General features: G+C 42.3%; 1 protein-coding gene across 1 annotated transcript in view; it reads right to left on the bottom strand.

The window, feature by feature from the left end:
• Positions 1 to 5837: 5837 nt before the first annotated feature.
• The window catches only part of LOC117447926 (receptor-type tyrosine-protein phosphatase zeta-like), a 103255-nt gene continuing 85690 nt past the window's right edge, over positions 5838 to 23402 (bottom strand). Inside the window, exons 13-15 of the mRNA XM_034084943.2 lie at positions 18741 to 18879; positions 9031 to 9110; positions 5838 to 5875 (exon numbers count right to left, since the gene is read on the bottom strand). Coding sequence (XP_033940834.1) covers positions 5838 to 5875; positions 9031 to 9110; positions 18741 to 18879 — 257 coding nt within the window. The remainder of the gene's footprint in view (positions 5876 to 9030; positions 9111 to 18740; positions 18880 to 23402) is intronic.

The following is a 23402-nucleotide window of genomic DNA, read 5'->3' as shown; positions in this document are numbered from 1 at the left end:
CACGATTCGTCTTTGCATCGGGGTGCGACGGAGTAGTGGAGGTGGCAATTAAGGTTTTCTTGGTGGTTGTCGTGGAGTAAAAGGGAGCATTGCCACTAACGTCGGCACTTCCCCTGGTTTTCGGGGGCGATGCGATCTCTAATGGACTTGTGGTGGTACCGCCACGTGCGTTCTCTTCAGATTTGATTAGGACTCGACCACGCGAAGTGGATCTGACCGTGGGATCAGTTGTGGTTCTCCTCCGACCAGTTTCTGCTGTCGTGGTTCTGATGCCAGGGAGCGGTAAAACAGGAGATGGAAATCCGGCTTCGTAGTACAGGCCTCTGAGGTCACTTAAACACCCTGTGCCTATTGCGCCACCCAGTGCTCACAAACAACACAACAACAACAACAACATGAAAATGGGCACAACAGGATAAATAAATAAAGAGCCTTACATCCACAAAGTTAGCGTTGATGTAATCCGTCGTTCCCGTCTTTGTCCGTCTGCGAAGTGAGGCGCACGCGGCTGTGGTCGTCTAAAATTATAAATAAAATGATTCAAAAATAATATAGAAACGTGCATTAATTTAAACTAATAAACATAACAACATCGTCAACAAGAAGAAAACAAACATGCTTCTTCTGTTCAACACAAGGCAATCATACAGGACGTTATGCTCAACTACACAGAACGGCACCTTTCATAAGTGCAGTACTCGAGTAGAAGTACTCAGATAATGTACTTGAGTACAAGTAGAAGTACTCACACCCTCAACTTAAGTAAAAGTAGAAGTACTCACACCCTCAACTTAAGTAAAAGTAGAAGTACTCACACCCTCTACTTAAGTAAAAGTAGAAGTACTCACACCCTCAACTTAAGTAAAAGTAGAAGTACTCACACCCTCAACTTAAGTAAAAGTAGAAGTACTCACACCCTCTACTTAAGTAAAAGTAGAAGTACTCAGATATTGTACTTGAGTAAAAGTAGAAGGACTCACACCTTGTACTTGAGTTAAAGTAGAAGTACTCAGATATTGTACTTGAGTAAAAGTAGAAGTACTCACACTTTGTACTTGAGTAAAAGTAGAAGTACTCACACTTTGTACTTGAGTAAAAGTAGAAGTACTCAGATATTGTACTTGAGTAAAAGTAGAAGTACTCACACCTTGTACTTGAGTTAAAGTAGAAGTACTCAGATATTGTACTTGAGTAAAAGTAGAAGTACTCACACTTTGTACTTGAGTAAAAGTAGAAGTACTCACACCCTCTACTTAAGTAAAAGTAGAAGTACTCACACCCTCTACTTAAGTAAAAGTAGAAGTACTCACACCCTCTACTTAAGTAAAAGTAGAAGTACTCACACCCTCAACTTAAGTAAAAGTAGAAGTACTCACACCCTCTACTTAAGTAAAAGTAGAAGTACTCAGATCTTGTACTGAGGAAAAGTAGAAATACTCAGACCTTGTACTTGAGTAAAAGTAGAAGTACTCAGATATTGTACTTGAGTAAAAGTAGAAGTACTCAGATTTGTACAGTAACAGTAGAAATACTCAACCTTGTACTTGAGTAAAAGTATAAGTACTCAGATCTTGTACTTGAGTAAAAGTAGAAGTACTCAGATCTTGTACTGAGTAACAGTAGAAATACTCAGACCTTGTACTTGAGTAAAAGTAGAAGTACTCAGATCTTGTACTTGAGTAAAAGTAGAAGTACTCAGATCTTGTACTTGAGTAAAAGTAGAAATACTCAGACCTTGTACTTGAGTAACAGTAGAATACTCAGATCTTGTACTTGAGTAAAAGTACCAGAGTGTAAGAATACTCTCTTACAGTAAAGTCCTGCATTCAAATGTTACTCAAGTAAAAGTAGAAAAGTATTAGCATGAACATATAGTTAAAGTGGACCTATCACGCTGTATTGGAAACATATATTGTAGGGCCATACCTATACAAAACATCTCTGTGAAGTTTTTTTTCAAAATACCAAACAGATCCCCCGTTGTAGCCATACTGCTCATACCCCTCCTTTGAAGCCCTGTTAGAGAAACGCAGATTCTGGGTCCTTAGCTTGAAAAGAAAAGAAGAGGAGGCGGAGCTAATGCCTGATCAGAATTCTACCGGAGATAAAGTTAAATTGCTGTGATAAAACGCCATCCTGTCTAAACCACGTCAAGGATTCTTTCTGAAACAGTATGGAGCTCAAATGCTTTTCTCTCTCGGGTTTATCACGAGGAGAGTTCCTTTTGTATTTCCTGCTTTTTAAACACATGTGCTCTCCAGCACAGGTTAGCTCTGAGCGTTAGCGAGGCTAGCTAATGTAAACAAAGACGTCCAAAACACGTCAGGCATTGTTTCTGATAGCAACTTTCTGGGGTCCTCCGACGTCACCACGGATGGAATCTGTATCCACCCGTTTTCAAAAGATTTGGGTACGGAGTAAAAGAGAGGTGGTTTATTTTCTGACGCTGCGTGAGTTCCCCGACGCACCGGGGACACGTGTTGATGTATAAAAGACATCACAAAGTGCATTTTGCATGATAGGTCCCCTTTAAAGTAGCGACAGTGAAAGTAGTCGTTGTGCAGATTGGTCCATTTCAGAATAATATATATGATATGTTTTATAATGATTGATCATCAAGTGTTCTCAAAGCTGGTGAAGGTGCAGCTAGTTTGAATGGCTTTGTAGACTGCAAGGCAAGGCAAGTTTATTTATATAGCGCTTTTCAACACAAGGCAATTCAAAGTGCTTTACAAAAAACGAAAGACATTAAGAAAAATGCATTTAAAAAAAGTCATTAAAAAGAAAAGATAATAAAATAAACATTAAAAGAAAGGGTAGCTTGTCAATTACTAATGTTTCATACTTTTTTTACAAAGGATCAACAGAGGATGAAAACACATCCGTCATATATTTTGCTTGTTGTCGTAAGTAATACATATATTAATAAAAGTGTGTGTGGAGGGAACTCACAGGCCAGGATGTTGCTGTATCTGTTTTTATTTTTGTTGTCGGGATGGTTGGAGTTGTCAGTCGTCATCCCCATCTCCACCGTGCACGTCTGAACCTCCCACACACACACACACACACACACACACACACACACACACACACACACACACACACACACACACACACACACACACCCACACACCCACACACACACACACACACACACACACACACACACACACACACACACACACACACACACACACACACACACACACACACACACACACACACACACACCACACACACACACACACACACACACACACACACACACACACACACACACACACACACACACAACACACACACACACACACACACACACACACACACACAGTTTTACGAGGCAAGAGATGGTATTCTGTGGAACTTACAGCCCCAAAATAATTGTTTTCGATAAACCAACGATATAAATGTCCCAAAAATACTACGGTAAGGTAAAAGTCTCAACGTCGAGAAATCTCTGAATACTGAAAATACACAGAAAAAAATCTTTATTTATCATAATATCTAGATTTTCAGTAAAAGAAAAAATCAGGATTTCAACTTTAATTAAAATATTTGGAGATTTTGAGACAAAAACCAAAACTTCTTCCACTTTAATCTCAATCGTCGAAACAAATAATGCACTTTTGGTCAGACTACGGAAGAGGACGAGGGCCAACTGCCGATCTTTTTTTTTTTTTTTCTGACCAAAAGTGGATTTTTCATTGAGTTCTGAGTCAGATCCCGCCCAAAAATGTACATGTTGCACTTATCCTCTCCAAAGTAAGTTAAAGTAAAGTTATCCATTCCTTGTGTCACTCAGAAACCGTGCATCAGTGCCTCCAGATTCCCACATGAACAACACGTCACGAGAGGGAAACAGAGCGGCGAGAGCGAGTCTTACCTCGTTAGCTCTCCTTCCAGAACCTAAAGACGAGGAGGCCAGACGGTTCCACGACAACACAAACAAAGAGGTGCAGAAATACAAATTAACAAGACGACACAGAACTCATCTCACAGAACATGCTGCTAACACAGGAGCATCAGCGCGGATAAATACAACGTTACATCCAGGGCTAAAGCACCGTGTATTTCAGTTCTTACCGCACTTTTTTTTTTACTTCTACTGACAATTATTATAGATGAATCCCCTCATCGTTTGGCCTTGAAACACAACTTCCAAAGACATGACGCAGGACAGCAGCATTTATTCTCCAATTTCCAATATGATTTGTTTTAACTGAGAGGCAAATGTGACTCTTTTCTTTGTTTTCGGGGGTTCAATTTTCTAAGTCTGAGCTAATTTCGCCAAAAAACTGGTTGAAAATCAATCAATAAATGTGCAATGATAATATTAAACAGTGCTCTGCCAGGTGATTTATACTTGTTTCTTACAGTAGACGAGCATTACAACTTCGAACAAGGAAAGAAAAGGCAGAATCTTTCCCCTGATTTACAGTTGGAAAAAATACACTCAACATTTTATACCTGGGTGAAAAGGAAAATCCTGACTAAAAAAAACTAACAATCACAAAGCAAAACCAAAATAAAGCCTTTTTTTCTCACCCGTCATAATTTTTTTTTTTAACTGTTTTTAAAGGTGGGGGTAGGTATGTTTCAGAGAAACCGGCTCGAGATACACTTTTTGTTATATTCCATGGAATGCTCTTAACATCCCGATAGCAATGAATATCTGAAGTGCTTTGACAACAAATCCATAAAAAATGTCATCTGTAGAAGCCGTAATACTGTAAAAAGTACAAGATGGCCGACCTGCCTGTCCGCCTTCCATCGGGGCACACACTGATCTCGTGCCCTCATGGGTCATGTGCGCGTTCGTGTGTGTTGGGGGAGGGGCTCTGTGAGGAAGAGGCAGATTTCTTCCGGTTGTGTATTTTCAAATTCTAGCGATCTCGAGCCGGTTTCTCCATTCTTACCTACCCCACCTTTAAGTCATGAATACAGATGACTATTTAGATCAGAATTAGAAAATGTGTCCACTAGAATTGATTTGTCTAACTTGCCTCTCATAGCTTCCGTACAGAAAACACTGTTATTATTGGTGATAAATCGTCAGTGCCAATACCACAGTCTTCCATTTATAGTCATATTTAAATGAAATGAAATGAGATTTTGATGTTTCCATGTATATATTAAAGGTTTTAAGAGATGGTATTCTGTGGAACTGCAATCATAAATTGCTGACAGCCCCAAATAATTGTTTTCGATAAACCAACGCTATAAATGTCCCCAAAATATTCGTTTAAGGTAAAGGATATGAGCAAGACATTCTGTTGAGAAATAAGTCTCAATGTCGAGAAATCTGTATTAAAAGAAACTCTCTGAATACTGACTTTTTTCTCAGAAACACATAAAAACAAATATTTTTTATCATAATATCTAGATTTTCAGTAAAATAACTGAAAAGAAAAAGTCAGGATTTCAACTTTAATCAAAACATTTGGAGATTTGAGACAAAAACCAAAATTCTTCCACTTTAATCTCGGTTGTCGAAACAAATTATGCACTTTTTGGTCAGATCTAAGGAGAAGGACGAGGGCCCAACTGCGATTTCTTTTTTTCTTATCTGACCAAAGTGGATTTTTATTGAGTTAAACAGAATCATCAAGAACAATAATCAGGTAATGCTGCAGTCCTTCGTCAAAGTGTACCACTAACACATCATCATGCAGACAATCACACACAACTCCCATTGAACCACACACCAACACACACCAACACCAGGTGTGAGGCACGTGACACTTTATTGTTTCAGTTTTCAGCTAGAGAATAAAAGCAATCGTACCTCGAAACTCTCTTTGGAAGCCGAGCGCAGTCGTGAAGTTGGGACACGTGTTTCACAAAGGTCTTTCACCGGGAAAAGACGTCTGCTCGTCTGGACAGAAAAAACAAAAAACACTGAACCATGAGAGGGAGAAACACGAGGGAACTCATTCCGTTGGGGGGAACAAATACTTGCTGCAGGGAATAAATACTTGCTGGGGAACCACATACTTGTTTGTGGGGGACACATACTTGCTGTAGGGAACAAATACTTGTTGTGGGGGACAAATACTTGCTGTGGGGAACAATAATTTGCTGTGGGGACAAATACGGCTGTAGGGAACACATACTAGCTGTGGGGAACAAATACTTGTGGGGAACACATACTTGTGTGGGGAACAACTACTTGTGGGGAACAACTACTTGTTGTGGGAACAAAATACTGTTTGTGGGGAACAAATACTTGTTGTGGGGAACACATACTTGTGTGGGGACACATACTGTTGTGGGGAACACATACTTGCTGCGGGGGAACACATACTTGCTGCGGGGAAACAAATTACTTGCTGGGGGAACAAATACTTGCTGTGGGGAATAAATACTTGCTGTTGTTGGAACTAAATACTTGCTGTGTGGAACACATACCTTGCTGTAGGGAATACATACTTGCTGTTGGAACACATACTTGTTGTGGGGAACAAATACTTGCTGTTGGGAACAAATACTTGCTGTTGGGAACAAATACTTGTTGTGGGGAACACCTACTTGTGTGGGGAACACATACTTGTTGTGGGGAACAAATACTTGTGTGGGGAACACATACTTGTTGTGGGAAACAATACTTGTTGTGGGGAACAAAATGAACTTGTTGTGGGGAACAAATACTTGTTGTGGGGAACAAATTACTTGTTGTGGGAACACATACTTGTTGTGGGGAACAAATACTTGTTGTGGGGAACACATACTTGTTGTGGGGAAACATACTTGCTGTAGGGAACTAATACTTGTTGTGAGGAACACATACTCGCTGTAGGGAACAAATACTTGCTGTAGGGAACAAATACTTGCTGTAGGGAACACATACTTGCTGTAGGGAACACATACTTGCTGTAGGGAACAAATACTTGTTGTGTGGAACACATACTTGCTGTGGGGAACAAATACTTGCTGTGGGGAACAAATACTTGCTGTGGGGAACAATACTTGCTGTGGGGAACACATACTTGCTGTAGGGAACAAATACTTGCTGTAGGGAACAAATACTTGCTGTGGGGAACACATACTTGCTGTAGGGAACAAACACTTGTTGTAGGGAACACATACTAGCTGTGGGGAACAAATACTTGTGGGGAACACATACTTGCTGTGGGGAACAAATACTTGTTGTGGGGAACAAATACTTGTTGTGGGGAACAAATACTTGTTGTGGGGAACACATTACTTGTTGTGGGGGAACACATACTTGTTTTTTTTTTGCTGGGGAACACATACTGCTGCGGGGAACATCATACTTGCTGCGGGAACACATACTTGCTGCGGGGAACAAATACTTGCTGCGGGGAACAAATACTTGCTGTAGGGAATAAATACTTGCTGTTGGGAACAAATACTTGTTGTGGGGAACACATACTTGCTGTAGGGCATACATACTTGCTGTTTGGAACACATACTTGTTGTGGGGAACAAATACTTGCTGTTGGGAACAAATACTTGCTGTTGGGAACAAATACTTGTTGTGGGGAACAAATACTTGTTGTGGGGAACAAATACTTGTTGTGGGGAACACATACTTGTTGTGGGGAACACATACTTGTTGTGGGGAACAAATACTTGTTGTGGGAACAAATACTTGTGTGGGGAACAAATACTTGTTGTGGGGAACAAATACTTGTTGTGGGGAACACATACTTGTTGTGGGGGAAACAACTTGTGTGGGGAACAAATACTTGTTGTGGGGAACAAATACTTGTTGTGGGGAACAAATACTTGTTGTGGGAACACATACTTGTTGTGTGGGAACACATACTTGCTGTAGGGAACTAATACTTGTTGTGAGGAACACATACTTGCTGTAGGGAACAAATACTTGCTGTAGGGAACAAATACTTGCTGTAGGGAACACATACTTGCTGTAGGGAACACATTACTTGCTGTAGGGAACAAATACTTGCTGTAGGGAACACATACTTGCTGTAGGGAAACTAATACTTGTTGTGAGGAACCACATACTTGCTGTAGGGAACAAATACTTGCTGTAGGGAACAAATACTTGCTGTGGGGAACACATACTTGCTGTGGGGAACAAATACTTGCTGTGGGGAACACATACTTGCTGTGGGGAACACATACTTGCTGTGGGAACACATACTTGCTGTGGGGAACACATACTTGCTGTGGGGAACAAATACTTGTTGTGGGGAACAAATACTTGTTGTGGGGAACACATACTGTTGTGGGGAACACATACTTGTTGTGGGGAACAAATACTTGTTGTGGGGAACAAATACTTGTTGTGGGGAACAAATACTTGTTGTGGGGAAACACATACTTGTTGTGGGAACAAATACTTGTTGTGGGGGAACAAATACTTGTTGTGGGGAACAATACTTGTTGTGGGGAACAAATACTTGTTGTGGGGAACACATACTTGTTGTGGGGAACACATACTTGCTGTAGGGACACTAATACTTGTTGTGAGGAACAACATCTTGCTGTAGGGAACAAATACTTGCTGTAGGGAACACATACTTGCTGTAGGGAACAACCTACTTGCTGTAGGGAACACATACTTGCTGTTAGGGAACACATACTTGCTGTAGGGAACTAATACTTGTTGTGAGGGAACACATATTTGCTGTAGGGAACAAATACTTGCTGTAGGGAACAAATACTTGCTGTGGGAACACATACTTGCTGTGGGGAACAAAATACTTGCTGTGGGGAACACATACTTGCTGTGGGGAACACATACTTGCTGTGGGGAACACATACTTGCTGTGGGGAACAAATACCTGCTGTGGGGAACAAATACTTGTTGTGGGGAACACATACTTGCTCTAGGGAACAAATACTTGTTGTGGGGAACAGATACTTGTTGTGGGGAACAAATACTTGTTGTGGGGAACAAATACTTGTTGTGGGGAACACATACTTGCTAAAAACAGAAATAATTCAACTTGATCTGACAAGTCAACAAATGTGTGTGCATGTGGCTGTGTGTCTCTGAGTGTGTGTGTGTGTGTGTGTGTGTGTGTGTGTGTGTGTTACCAGATGCTAATACAGCTGTAGTGATGACTCTGGGTGATGAGCTGTCTTCGATGTAGAAGTGAGCCGTCTGAAAACAGGTCCTGCGCACCCACACACACACACACACACACACACACACACAAACACACACACACACACACACACACACACACACTGTGATTAAACAAAGCAGCCACGTGTTTTATAAACATGAAGAAGTCGGGAAACGTAAAGAGAAATAAACAAATAATTGTAAATAATCAAATATTTCAGGATCAGCACAATGTAGGACAACATGGTTTAGTGTTGTACACAAATACATCGAAACACCATCAGCATATTGTAAATAAACAACAACAACAATGACATTTCAGAATCCATGTGAGCGAATCAAAAGCAGGAAACATGGCTGCGTCCTAAACTGAGAACTGAATAAAGAACGGTTTAATAATGCATCTCTATTTATCAGTATGTATGTGTCGATGCTTCCTGCGTGCCGATGCTTCCTGCGTGCCGATGCTTCCTGCGTGCCGATGCTTCCTGCGTGTCGATGCTTCCTGCGTGCCGATGCTTCCTGCGTGTCGATGCTTCCTGCGTGCCGATGCTTCCTGCGTGTCGATGCTTCCTGCGTGTCGATGCTTCCTGCGTGCCGATGCTTCCTGCGTGTCGATGCTTCCTGCGTGCCGATGCCGACGGAGACGCAGACGATGCTTTTGTTTTCATGCGACTCTCCGTTAGCCCAGCTTTTGGGAACACACGTAATCTCCCCAAAAAACACAGGAAACAAGACGCTCCGTTAATCCGCGACACGTTTTTAAACGGATGAGATTTCCTCTGAGGGACCTGCGGTGTGTGTGTGTGTGTGTGTGTGTGTGTCGGCCAAATGGGCAGCCGGGATTACCAGCCACAGAAAACAGAGATAAAAAAACAGTAAAAGAGCTGAGAGTTTACAGATTAAAGACAAACGGTATTCTCTCAGAGTCGGAGAAGTGTTTATTTATCCACTGATACGTGATCTGGATTTGACATCTAGACCCGTTTCGCTCATTAAACATGTTCATTTACAACAACTGTTTTAATCAAAACACTTTAGACATAGCGCTGTAAAACATGGTTTCTGTTTCTGTAAAGAAAAGAGCTGGAGACAAAGTCAAATCAATCGACTAGTAAAAAATATATATATTTCTGTGTTGCTAACTAACTAACTAACTAACTAACTGGCTAACTCACAAACAAACTAACTTACAAACTAACTAACTATCTAACAGTTAGTTAGTTAGTTTGTAAGTTAGTTTGTTTGTGAGTTAGTTTGTAAGTCAGTTAGTTAGTTTTAGGGTTTCCAGCCGTCCCGTATTAGCCGGGACGCCCCGTATTAGCCGGGACGCCCCGTATTAGCCGGGACGCCCCGTATTTGAGCCAAAAGGGGCGTGTCCCGTACAGGACTTTGTTTGTCCCGGACTCCGGTGAAAAGGGAGAAATAAAAAATATTGTTCTGTTTGCGCGCAATGCAGTGCGTCTGGCTGCGTGCCTGTGTGTTTGTGTGCTGTATGCGAAGGGCGCTAGGACCGCTCAGTTGACAGGGCCAGCACAATGCTCGCACGTGTGTGAGAGTCAGTCAGCTGATTGATGGGAAAATGCTGGGGAAATGGTTGGTTGAAGGATAACATTATGTCTAATAATGAGGTACCGTGCATGTTCACACCATGTATACTTTGCATTACTTAATACCATTTTTCAAATATTTTATTTTTTAACATTTTGGACAAAATAGCCAATTGTACATCGAGGTGTCCAGATGTCCCTAGTGCCCACCTATCCGATTTGAACATGCTGATGTACAATGTGATGTAGTAGCCTAATGCAGGTGCAAGACCATTGTGTTTGTATAGGTATGCATAGTTTTCTATGTATTTTGAGGGGTTTGACCCCCAAAAACATTTTCGAACCCTAGGGGCTGGCTCCCCCAAAATAATTAAATAACATAACCCTAACCTAACCCTAACCCTAAAACCGAAATAAAGTAACAAAAAAAGTAACTAAATCCGCCAGAAACCCGAAAATCTTCGCGTGCGCGCATGTGTCCCGTTTCTCCATTTCTGGAAGTTGGCAACCCTAGTTAGTTTGTAACTAACACTCTAACTCTATAACTAACTAACTACATAACTAACTTGCCAACTAACTAACTAACTAGCTAACTAGCTAACTAGCAAATGAATGCAAAAATAAAGTAAATAAATAATAATCAAAAAGTAAGTAAGCAAATTAGTAACAAATAAATAAATAAATACTAATATAAAACAGTATTTGAATCACACTGGAGGGAGGAGAAATGGAGGAGCAGTTTTCATCTAAAATGGCTAAATGTCCTCTGAATCTGTCCCAGGACATGCTGCGTCTGTGCATGGAGGTCAGTGTTAGCTTAGCCATGAGCTAACTTTATTCTGCAGCAGCCAGAGAGGCTCTTCCGCTTTGCTTGAACACAAAGCTCTGTTTAATGTTTGATTTTACTACTAAACGTCTTCATGGCATCTCCTGACAGATGGTGTTTGATGTTTTGAGACGTGTTAGCTTTGATTTCTGGTCTAAACATGCAACTCTGCTGTTCATTGGCCAACTTAGTGTATTTACTTGTTTATCTGCTGAGACTGAAACTACCTAATCTGATTATATCCATGTAAGAAGATCAGCCTCAACCTAAAAAAGGAAAACAGCTGCTGCTCAATATTTCTTAATCCATTGTATTTGAATGAAACATTATGTTGGTTAAAAACGAATGCACATTTACTGACCAGAAAGGTTACATTCTAATTTGTTGTTTTGCTTTTTTTTCAGATATTCTTGGACATTTTTCTTTTTTTAGTAGCTGTTGCTTGCTTGTTCATCTCTTTGCTCTGTATAAAGGAACTACAGCACGGTCACATGACTTCACGTCACCACCGCTAAGCTAAAGGCGGCTAATGTTGGGCTATAAAGGAACTACAGCACGGTCACATGACTTCACGTCACCACCGCTAAGCTAAAGGCGGCTAATGTTGGGCTATAAAGGAACTACAGCACGGTCACATGACTTCACGTCACCACCGCTAAGCTAAAGTTGGCTAATGTTGGGCTATAAAGGAACTACAGCACGGTCACATGACTTCACGTCACCGCGCTAAGCTAAAGGAGGCTAATGTTGGGCTATAAAGGAACTACAGCACGGTCACATGACTTCACGTCACCACCGCTAAGCTAAAGGAGGCCAATGTTGGGCTATAAAGGAACTACAGCACTGTCACATGACTTCACGTCACCACCGCTAAGCTAAAGGCGGCTAATGTTGGGCTATAAAGGAACTATAGCACGGTCACATGACTTCACGACGTCACCATCGCTAAGCTAAAGGCGGCTAATGTTGGGCTGTAAAGGAACTACAGCACGGTCACATGACTTCACGACGTCACCATCGCTAAGCTAAAGGAGGCTAATGTTGGGCTATAAAGGAACTATAGCACGGTCACATGACGTCACCATCGCTAAGCTAAAGGAGGCTAATGTTGGGCTGTAAAGGAACTACAGCACGGTCACATGACTTCACGTCACCACCGCTAAGCTAAAGGCGGCTAAGGTTGGGCTATAAAGGAACTACAGCACGGTCACATGACTTCACGTCACCACCGCTAAGCTAAAGTTGGCTAATGTTGGGCTATAAAGGAACTACAGCACGGTCACATGACTTCACGTCACCGCGCTAAGCTAAAGGAGGCTAATGTTGGGCTATAAAGGAACTACAGCACTGTCACATGACTTCACGTCACCACCGCTAAGCTAAAGGTGGCTAATGTTGAGCTATAAAGGAACTACAGCACTGTCACATGACTTCACGTCACCACCGCTAAGCTAAAGGAGGCCAATGTTGGGCTATAAAGGAACTACAGCACTGTCACATGACTTCACGTCACCACCGCTAAGCTAAAGGTGGCTAATGTTGAGCTATAAAGGAACTACAGCACGGTCACATGACTTCACGTCACCACCGCTAAGCTAAAGGCGGCTAATGTTGGGCTATAAAAGGAACTACAGCACGGTCTCATGACTTCACGTCACCATCGCTAAGCTAAAGGAGGCTAATGTTGGGCTATAAAGGAACTACAGCACGGTCACATGACTTCACGTCACCATCGCTAAGCTAAAGTTGGCTAATGTTGGGCTATAAAGGACTCACTACAGCCTACATGCAGGTCACATGACTTCTACGTCACCACCGCTAAGCTAAAGGTGACTAATGGTGGGCTATATAAAGGAACTACAGCACGGTCACATATGACTTCACATCACCATCGCTAAGCTAAAGGGTTGCTAATGTTGGGCTATGAAAGGAACTACAGCACGGTCACATGACTTCACGTCACCACCACTAAGCTAAAGGCTGGCTAATGTTGGGCTATAAAGGAACTACAGCCGGGGCCACATGACTTCACGTCACTCACCGACTAGCTAAAGGCGGCTAATGTTGGGCTATAAAGGAACTACACGACACACGGTCACATGACTTTCACGGTCAACCACCGACCGCTAAGCTAAAGCGGCAATGTTGGGTTATAAAGGCACTACACCAGCCGGTCACAATGACTTCATCACGTCACCACCGCTAAGCTAAAGGCGTCTAATGGGTTGGGAACTATAAAGGATCTAACAGCACGGTCCAAATGCCTCACGTCACTCAACCGCTAAGCTGAAAGCGTGGCTAATGTTGGGCTATAAAGGAACTACAGCACGGTCACATGACTTCACGTCACCACCGCTAAGCTAAAGGCGGCTAATGTGTGGGTATAAAGGAACTACAAAGCACGGTTCACAACAATGACTTCGCACCGATCAACCATCGCTAAGCTAAAGGTGGGCTAATGTGTGGGCTATAAAGGAACTACAGCACGGTCACATGACTTCACGACGTCACCATCGCTAAGCTAAAGGCGGCTAATGTTGGGCTGTAAAGGAACTACAGCACGGTCACATGACTTCACGACGTCACCATCGCTAAGCTAAAGGCGGCTAATGTTGGGCTATAAAGGAACTATAGCACGGTCACATGACTTCACGACGTCACCATCGCTAAGCTAAAGGCGGCTAATGTTGGGCTGTAAAGGAACTACAGCACGGTCACATGACTTCACGACGTCACCATCGCTAAGCTAAAGGAGGCTAATGTTGGGCTATAAAGGAACTATAGCACGGTCACATGACGTCACCATCGCTAAGCTAAAGGAGGCTAATGTTGGGCTGTAAAGGAACTACAGCACGGTCACATGACTTCACGTCACCACCGCTAAGCTAAAGGCGGCTAAGGTTGGGCTATAAAGGAACTACAGCACGGTCACATGACTTCACGTCACCACCGCTAAGCTAAAGGCGGCTAAGGTTGGGCTATAAAGGAACTACAGCACGGTCACATGACTTCACGTCACCACCGCTAAGCTAAAGGTGGCTAATGTTGGGCTATAAAGGAACTACAGCACGGTCACATGACTTCACGTCACCACCGCTAAGCTAATGGCGGCTAATGTTGGGCGTGATGATGTTTAGTCGCCTCTTTTACACACTTTTAGCAACCTCCCTTTTTAAATCCATCAGTGGGGTATTTATTTTATGTCGCAGAACAGAACTTTAAAATCTCTTCAGCTTGTGTTAACCACAGACTTTCAGGCCAACAAACAAAAACACATCCAAAAACAATTGACTTTCAGACGAGGGAGCGGAAAGGGGTAAAATACTGACACATTTCTGGGTTTTCGGACTCATTCCTGCACAACTCTATTTATAAAAGACCCTGGGCTGTAACCTCGGACGCCCAGGCCTGACAACCCCACCATAGTGTTTTTATTTTAGGAACCTAAACCCATGTTCTCTGCCAGATTAATAACCCACATCTCGTTCATATTTCCAGATCTCACAGCAGCAGCAGCAGAGTCCAAATGAGCACCGTGCCGTGGACACACGAGCAGCAGGATTAGAGCGCTTTGGCCTCCTGCCGCTCGCCCTACAAGACGCTAACACGATTCCCTCCTGTCGGACATAATCAGGCGGATGTCCTTTTCCCATCCTCTGACCCTCGGTGGACACTCGTCGCTCTGCAGCCAAGGTACGTCGTTCTGAGGGGATTAATCCCCCCGCTGCCCAGATTATTATCGGCTTAGCACTGCTCAATCTTGGAGATACAACAACAAGCCGAGCGCAAAAACAAGAACAATATGTGGAGGCTCCAGCGCGGCAGATCAGAAAGATATTACTGAGAGTGTTTACACTGCGTTCGACAGCGTGTCCTTGATCGGATTCTAAAGTTGGTTATTTCACGGTCTGAGTGGGAGGCTTTTTCTTTTCTGCAAAGTCAAATGTGTTTTCAAGCAGAATAAGAGCATTTCGGGTGTATGTCCCCATAAACCAAGTCCTCAAAGAAAGTTTAGCTTGCTACAAATCCAGTATTTCAAATTTTTCGATAAAATAATTAAAAACAGAGTCAGAGAAAAAGATCTGCTGCTGTCAAAAGTGAAAAGCATTTAGTCGTAGACACACGCACACACACACACACACACACACACACACACACACCACACACACACACACACACACACACACCCAGCACACACACACACACACACACACACACACACACACACACACACACACACACACACACACACACACACACACACACACACACTACACACACTACACACACACACACACACACACACACACACACACACACACACACACACACACACACACACACACACACACAGTCTGCTAGACATGTAAATGCTGACATGTTCAACCAGAACAGTTTTTAAGACAATAATATGTCAGGGCTGTGTTTCTGTCAGCCTGCTGTGGACCTCTGCTGCTCTCTAGTGGCCACAACAACAACAACAACAACAACAACAACAACAACAACATGTAAAGGTCACCTATTATGCAAAATCCACTTCTTCATGTATCTTCTACATCAACATGTGTCCCCTCTTCTCCATGTCTCTTCTACATCAACATGTGTCCCCTCTTCTCCATGTCTCTTCTACATCAACATGTGTCCCCTCTTCTGCATGTCTCTTCTACATCAACATGTGTCCCCTCTTCTTCATGTCTCTTCTACATCAACATGTGTCCCCTCTTCTCCATGTCTCTACATCAACATGTGTCCCCTCTTCTTCATGTCTCTTCTACATCAACACGTGTCCCCTCTTCTTCATGTCTCTTCTACATCAACACGTGTCCCCTCTTCTTCATGTCTCTTCTACATCAACATGTGTCCCCTCTTCTTCATGTCTCTTCTACATCAACATGTGTCCCCTCTTCTCCATGTCTCTTCTACATCAACACGTGTCCCCTCTTCTTCATGTCTCTTCTACATCAACATGTGTCCCCTCTTCTTCCATGTCTCTTCTACATCAACACGTGTCCCCTCTTCTTCATGTCTCTTCTACATCAACACGTGTCCCCTCTTCTTCATGTCTCTTCTACATCAACACGTGTCCCCTCTTCTTCATGTCTCTTCTACATCAACATGTGTCCCCTCTTCTCCATGTCTCTTCTACATCAACATGTGTCCCCTCTTCTTCATGTCTCTTCTACATCAACATGTGTCCCCTCTTCTTCATGTCTCTTCTACATCAACATGTGTCCCCTCTTCTTCATGTTGTCTTCTACATCAACATGTGTCCCCTCTTCTTCATGTCTCTTCTACAATCAACATGTGTCCCCTCTTCTTCATGTCTCTTCTACATCAACATGTGTCCCCTCTTCTTCATGTCTCTTCTACATCAACATGTGTCCCTCTTCTTCATGTCTCTTCTACATCAACATGTGTCCCCTCTTCTTCATGTCTCTCTACATCAACACGTGTCCCCTCTTCTTCATGTCTCTCTACATCAACATGTGTCCCCCTCTTCTCCATGTCTCTTCTACATCAAACGTGTCCCCTCTTCTCATGTCTCTTCTACATCAACATGTGTCCCCTCTTCTCCATGTCTCTTCTTACCATCAACATGTGTCCCCTCCTCTCATGTCTCTTCTACATCAACATGTGTCCCCTCTCTTCATGTCTCTTCTACATCAACATGTGTCCCCTCTTCTTCATGTCTCTTCTACATCAACATGTGTCCCCTCTTCTTCAGTCTCTTCGACATCAACATGTGTCCCTCTCTTCATGTCTCTTCTACATCAACATGTGTCCCCTCTTCTTCATGTCTCTTCTACATCAACATGTGTCCCCTCTTCTCATGTCTCTTCTACATCAACATGTGTCCCCTCTTCTTCATGTCTCTTCTACATCAACATGTGTCCCCTCTTCTCCATGTCTCTTCTACATCAACATGTGTCCCCTCTTCTTCATGTCTCTTCTACATCAACATGTGTCCCCTCCTCTTCATGTCTCTTCTACATCAACATGTGTCCCCTCCTCTTCATGTCTCTTCTACATCAACATGTGTCCCCTCTTCTCCATGTCTCTTCTACATCAACATGTGTCCCTCTTCTCCATGTCTCTTCCACATCAACATGTGTCCCCTCTTCTTCACGTCTCTTCCACATCAACATGTGTCCCCTCTTCTTCGTGTCTCTTCTACATCAACATGTGTCCCCTCTTCTTCGTGTCTCTTCTACATCAACATGTGTCCCCTCTTCTTCACGTCTCTTCCACATCAACATGTGTCCCCTCTTCTTCGTGTCTCTTCTACATCAACATGTGTCCCCTCTTCTTCATGTCTCTTCTACATCAACATGTGTCCCCTCTTCTCCATGTCTCTTCTTCATCAACATGTGTCCCCTCTTCTCCATGTCTCTTCTACATCAACATGTGTCCCCTCTTCTTCATGTCTCCTCTACATCAACATGTGTCCCCTCTTCTTCATGTCTCTTCTACATCAACATGTGTCCCCTCTTCTTCATGTCTCTTCTACATCAACATGTGTCCCCTCTTCTTCATGTCTCTTCTACATCAACATGTGTCCCCTCTTCTTCACGTCTCTTCCACATCAACATGTGTCCCCTCTTCTTCGTGTCTCTTCTACATCAACATGTGTCCCCTCTTCTTCATGTCTCTTCTACATCAACATGTGTCCCCTCTTCTCCATGTCTCTTCTTCATCAACATGTGTCCCCTCTTCTCCATGTCTCCTCTACATCAACATGTGTCCCCTCTTCTTCATGTCTCTTCTACATCAACATGTGTCCCCTCTTCTCCATGTCTCCTCTACATCAACATGTGTCCCCTCTTCTCCATGTCTCCTCTACATCAACATGTGTCCCCTCTTTGGAAAGAGACTCTGAAAGTTTCAGGAACAAAGATTTTCTCTCTTTTTGATCCATTTCTATAAAAACCTGTCTGAAAATGAGCTGATCAGATTTTGGCCACTTTATGATGTCATAACGATGTGTTGTCTCGTTAGCCAATCAGCAACAAGGTAACCCCCCCCCCCCCCTTATCACCTGAATCTCCTCTAGAGCTCCATTGAGTTCTTTGTAACCAAATGTCTCTCAGAGGGGCGTGGGGAGGGGCTCCTTGTTTTCATCTAAAGTGACAGACAGAGAATCAGCAATTTGGAAACAGGGCTGAAACAGAGGGGATTATGGGTAATGCTGCAATGATCTGTTTGGTGTTTCAGCCAATCAGAGACAGGCTCTGGATATATCTTTGATGAAGAACAGTATGATAGGGGACCTTTAATATTTAACAGCAGCCACAGCAGTACAGACCTCCAGTAGACGAGGATCCCGATGAGCACGATGAGTCCCAGGCCGGTCAGCGTGGAGATGACGGCCAGAGGAACCACAGCTTTCCTCTCTTGCTCCCGGATCGAACCCACTCTGGACTCATGGCTGCTGTTACTGGCGTCTGCGGCAAAACAATACAAGTGGAAAGAAGAAAAGTAAAACTATACTCAAGGGTGAACGAGGAAGTCAGAGGTATAACATGTTGCATATGAGGAGAAGCTTCTCTGGTCATAGAAGTGTAGTTCATTTGGCGCGTTCACACCGCAGTACTTTTCCCACTTTAGTTCCGAAATCTTGCGTTCACACCAAAAAGAGCCGGAACTAAAATTAGTTCATGAACCTTTTCACCCCCTTTTTCCGTCCCTGCGAGAGAGCAGGGACTTTCGTGGGAGAAAAAGGTTCCTGTGTCTGATTGGCTGGGCGGATTGCAAACCACGCCCCGTAAAACTCCCAAAAAGTTTTGTGAAGCCGCCATTTTATTATCCTTGCATTAGCATTATTAGCATTAGCATTAGCCCAGCGCAGAAACGCAGAGAGACTAACTTATGGCAACACAAAATAAAACATGGGAGCGGTGGAGATGAGGAGGTGTCGGCGTTCTGGCGATTTACTCGGAAGGCTTCAGTAGAAGCTGCTGGGACTCCCAGCAGCTTCTACTGAAGCCTTCCCCAACTCCGGGGACTTCCGGCCGGGGACTCCGGGCGGCAGTATACGCCGTGAAGTGGTTTGCGGCCTGCCAGTAAACCCAAAGCAGAAGAAGAAGAAGAAGTGACGTCAGCGGCTTAATCCACCTCAGGGATTTATTCCGGTGTGAACGCGATCTCTCAAATTCTCATGAACCTGTGTGGGAAAAGTACTGCGGTGTGAAAGCGCCTATTGAGCGGGCAGAGCCAGAGTCAAGTATATAGGTATTTATTTGTAGAATGTACTAAAAACTGGATTTTACTCCATTAAAAAAAACTTGTAAATATAAGACGATATATTTAATAAGCCCATGAATGTACTTCTCTCTCCAGAGCAGCGTGTCCTCATTGAACTATTTGCACAACGCCAAGAAGAGTAGCATGACCAATCAGACTCAAACACGATGTACAACAACTCTTCCCCACTGCACACATCTCCTGAAGGAATCACAAAGGCTCTCTAATCAAAAGTCCATCACAGATCAAGCGAGAAACTGGTTCATCAGGACTCAGGAGCCAATCAAGCATCGGCATTATTGTAACTTTGAATAACGTGAACAGAAAAGCAGTCGGCAGAAACTGACCTCGCCGAGCCGATGCTTCTGAATCCTGCTTTTATCGCCCGACAGCCAGCGAGGAAAACACTGGTGTGGGTTAACCTCGACTGTTTGCCAGAACGTACCTTTTCTGCACGTCGGACTCAGTTCAGCGGCTGTGAAAGGCCGGGTCGGCGCTGCTCACTAGTTCATAAAGAGCCTGTTGTGCGCTTTCTACGCTAAGAGTAAAACAGCCATTCACTCACTCATCCACGTAACAGTGTTTTGTCTGCCTCGTAAAGAAACTCCTGGACACAGCGGCGGTGATAATGGGAGGAAAGGGAAAGAAAGGCGCGGACAGGAGAGGAGAAAGGTGATTTGTACAGAGATGGAGAGTCAAAGAAAATCTGATAAGAATTAAGGACACGAAAACTTCCGACTAAATGTTTAACTTCCTAGTTCTGTTATTCTGTACATCTGGCTATGGAAACCATTTTGTGCAATAGCCTATATACAATCTCAACTCCTTAATATGTTCACTTTAAAATGCTTACAATATTTTTAACCATGAATGTTTTTATTTATGTATGCTTGTCTCTTTATTTGATAATTGTATTGTTTGCATTTGCCTTGTGATGTGTCACTTTAGCTGTAGCTGCGGGACAGATAAAGGACTTCTGGTCCCGGTGGACGACAGGTGCAAAGGTGTTACAATGGCCAGGGACATCTCCAGTAGCATCTACGCTCTGCAGGTTCAGAAACGATGCACATATAGAAACACTATAAACACATGCCAATGAAGAAGCATCTTCACCGACCCGAGGAAACGTCACTGTATTGTAATGTGTGTCAATTGCTTGTAAAGAAGTCCTCTGATCGCAAGGTGTCAATAAAGGTTGATTGAATGATTGAGTGGAGTCAGAGACAGATGCTGTGAAAACTGGAAGAGCTCTGCTGCCCTCTGGTGGCTGAGTCGGGTACTTTTTGTCCCCGAGCTGTACATTGAATTGCAATTGAGCATTTTGGACATGTGTAGATTAACACAATAGAGAGCTTCAATAATGTTAGACGAGCGATTAAGAAATTATGTAAATGTTCATTGGTACACAAATCATAAAAATACGAGCATTTTGCTTTTTTTTGCTGAGGTGGATTAAATACTCAAATTATATACTCAAGTAAAATTAGCAAAACTACATTGTAAAAATACTCTGTTACAAGTAAAAGTACTGCATTTAGAATCGTACTAAAATAAAAGTAAAAAATAATAATAATTAAAATATATATATACATTAAGAAATACTTCAAGTACCAAAAGTAAAAGTATGCAGAAGGTCCCGTTTAAGCTCCATATATTTTAGTTATTGATGCATTAAGTGTTCAAACCCTTTGTTGTATTACTTTATATATTACTGGGTAGCTTAACCTATAATAATATATGATAATGAATGCTTTGATTGATCATTTGTATTAATAATCTACATCTGCAAGTAAAATAAATGTAGTGGAGTACAAATATAAAGTATTATTATGTGAAAATACTCGAGTAAAGTAATAGTACTTTTTGACATGTTCAAAGCGGTAAGCTCGATGAATTAGTGCTTTCTGAATCAACTTGCTAAAATATAACTTATGTTCGGATTAACCAAGTGCCATCAAGACTTGGTCCTCTCAATTTAAATACAATGTTTTAAACTACCTCAAAACTTAAATAATGGAATTAGTAATAGTAGTGAATGTCGTGTTAATGAATGCACTGAAGGTTAAAGAAATTAAGCATCAGGTAAAAATGATTATCTGCAATTGTCAGTTTGTGTTCTGCATAAAAATCTTAGTTTATCTTGAATTGATTTAGAAGAAAAGGCATCACTCTCAGGTAGTGCTGCGTACCTGGACTCACATTCAGGTTCAGGTCCGGACTCAAGTCCAGAGGTTCAGGTTCAGGTCCGGACTTATAAGTCCGGACCTGAACCCATGGCTTGTGTGAAGTTGTGTGAGTAACTAAAGTGAACTTATTGTGAGCTAATTATCAATTGAAAATTAACTCATAATCAACTCAAATTCAAACTCATCAGGTTTATTGTGCTCCCTTCCAACTTGTGTCTACATTTCTCTACAAAGTACAAATGTGCCACTTAGTCTACAAATGACTTATGACAGCAACTACAGTGAACTACTACAAAGTTCAAACATTTATTTCATTTACCAAACTAAAGTAACCAAACAGTCCCTGAGCTGACTGAGCCTAAATCCCTAAAACGTTGCTGAAAGGTAGAGTGTAGAGTAGACTATACGCATCACACTGTTACACGCCTAATATACAGTATAGGCTACACTCTAGTGACTGTACAGTCAGAGTGTACTGTACTGTCTGTGCACCATGTATTTTCTACAACTCTACAATACATACTGTTAGAAATTAAAATCAATGTTGATATGGCGTAATTTTGAATTAAAAACACTAATTTAAATCACTTTTATTCTGAAAAAACCGAAAGTTCACACTATTAACTTAAAACTTTATTCTGAAAATTCTTCACTTCCGGTTAGCATTAGCATGTGGCGAAATTCTACGTTTTCAAACCGTAAATCGAAGGTGAAATGACATGTGATGTTGTACACTGAGCACACTGGGATTAGCACTCATTTATTGACGCTGAATAACGTTCATCAGGGAATGTTTAAATAACCACAGACACCAGAATATACGTAAGTGCTAGTTTTTTTGCGAGTCCAAGTACCGGTTCCTGACGTTCCGGTTTTAACCGGACTTGAACCGAAACTTTTTACAAGTCCAGTACCGGTTCGGCGTACCGGTACGCAGCACTACTCTCAGGTAATACAAAGTAAAAGTCACAATTTCTTGATGGTTTTCGGCGATACTATTTTTCAACCACCAGCTAAACAAACAACAACAAACACACCTAAAAATGAAAGGTACATTAATTTAAAAAAGATAGAAAACACAGAGAAAGACCTATAATTAAAACACAAAGAAAGGAGAAATTGCAACCCAAACTAATAACATCTAATTTAAAATAATAAATCAGTGTTGTAAGTTAGTTGTGAATAAAATCACTAAAAACATTGGCGACTTTTCCTTCTTATTACTACAAGAGTCGCCTTTTTTACGCTTTTGCTTCTCATAGACCTGAGCTGGATACCAGACCTCTCACCAAATGCATGCTGGGAAATAAGCAGAATTAGTGGTTAAGAAAATTGAGGTATGACTTGTACAACAAAAAAAATGATGAAGATAGTGATGGTGGGTTAAAACAAGTTCCTGTTTGGTGGCTGGAACGAGGGACCTTGCATGCATGACATTTCTAGCTATCACAGAGAAAAATGAAATAAAAACGAAAGGCGGTTTTGTTGTTGACAGATGGTGGATTAGTCATCTTTCTGATGTCCAGAACTCTTCCTGG

Source organism: Pseudochaenichthys georgianus, chromosome 6 (assembly GCF_902827115.2).
Source record: "Pseudochaenichthys georgianus chromosome 6, fPseGeo1.2, whole genome shotgun sequence".
Lineage (NCBI taxonomy): Eukaryota > Metazoa > Chordata > Actinopteri > Perciformes > Channichthyidae > Pseudochaenichthys > Pseudochaenichthys georgianus.
Note: the sequence above shows the minus strand (reverse complement) of the source record. Positions and strands in the feature narration are given on the sequence as shown.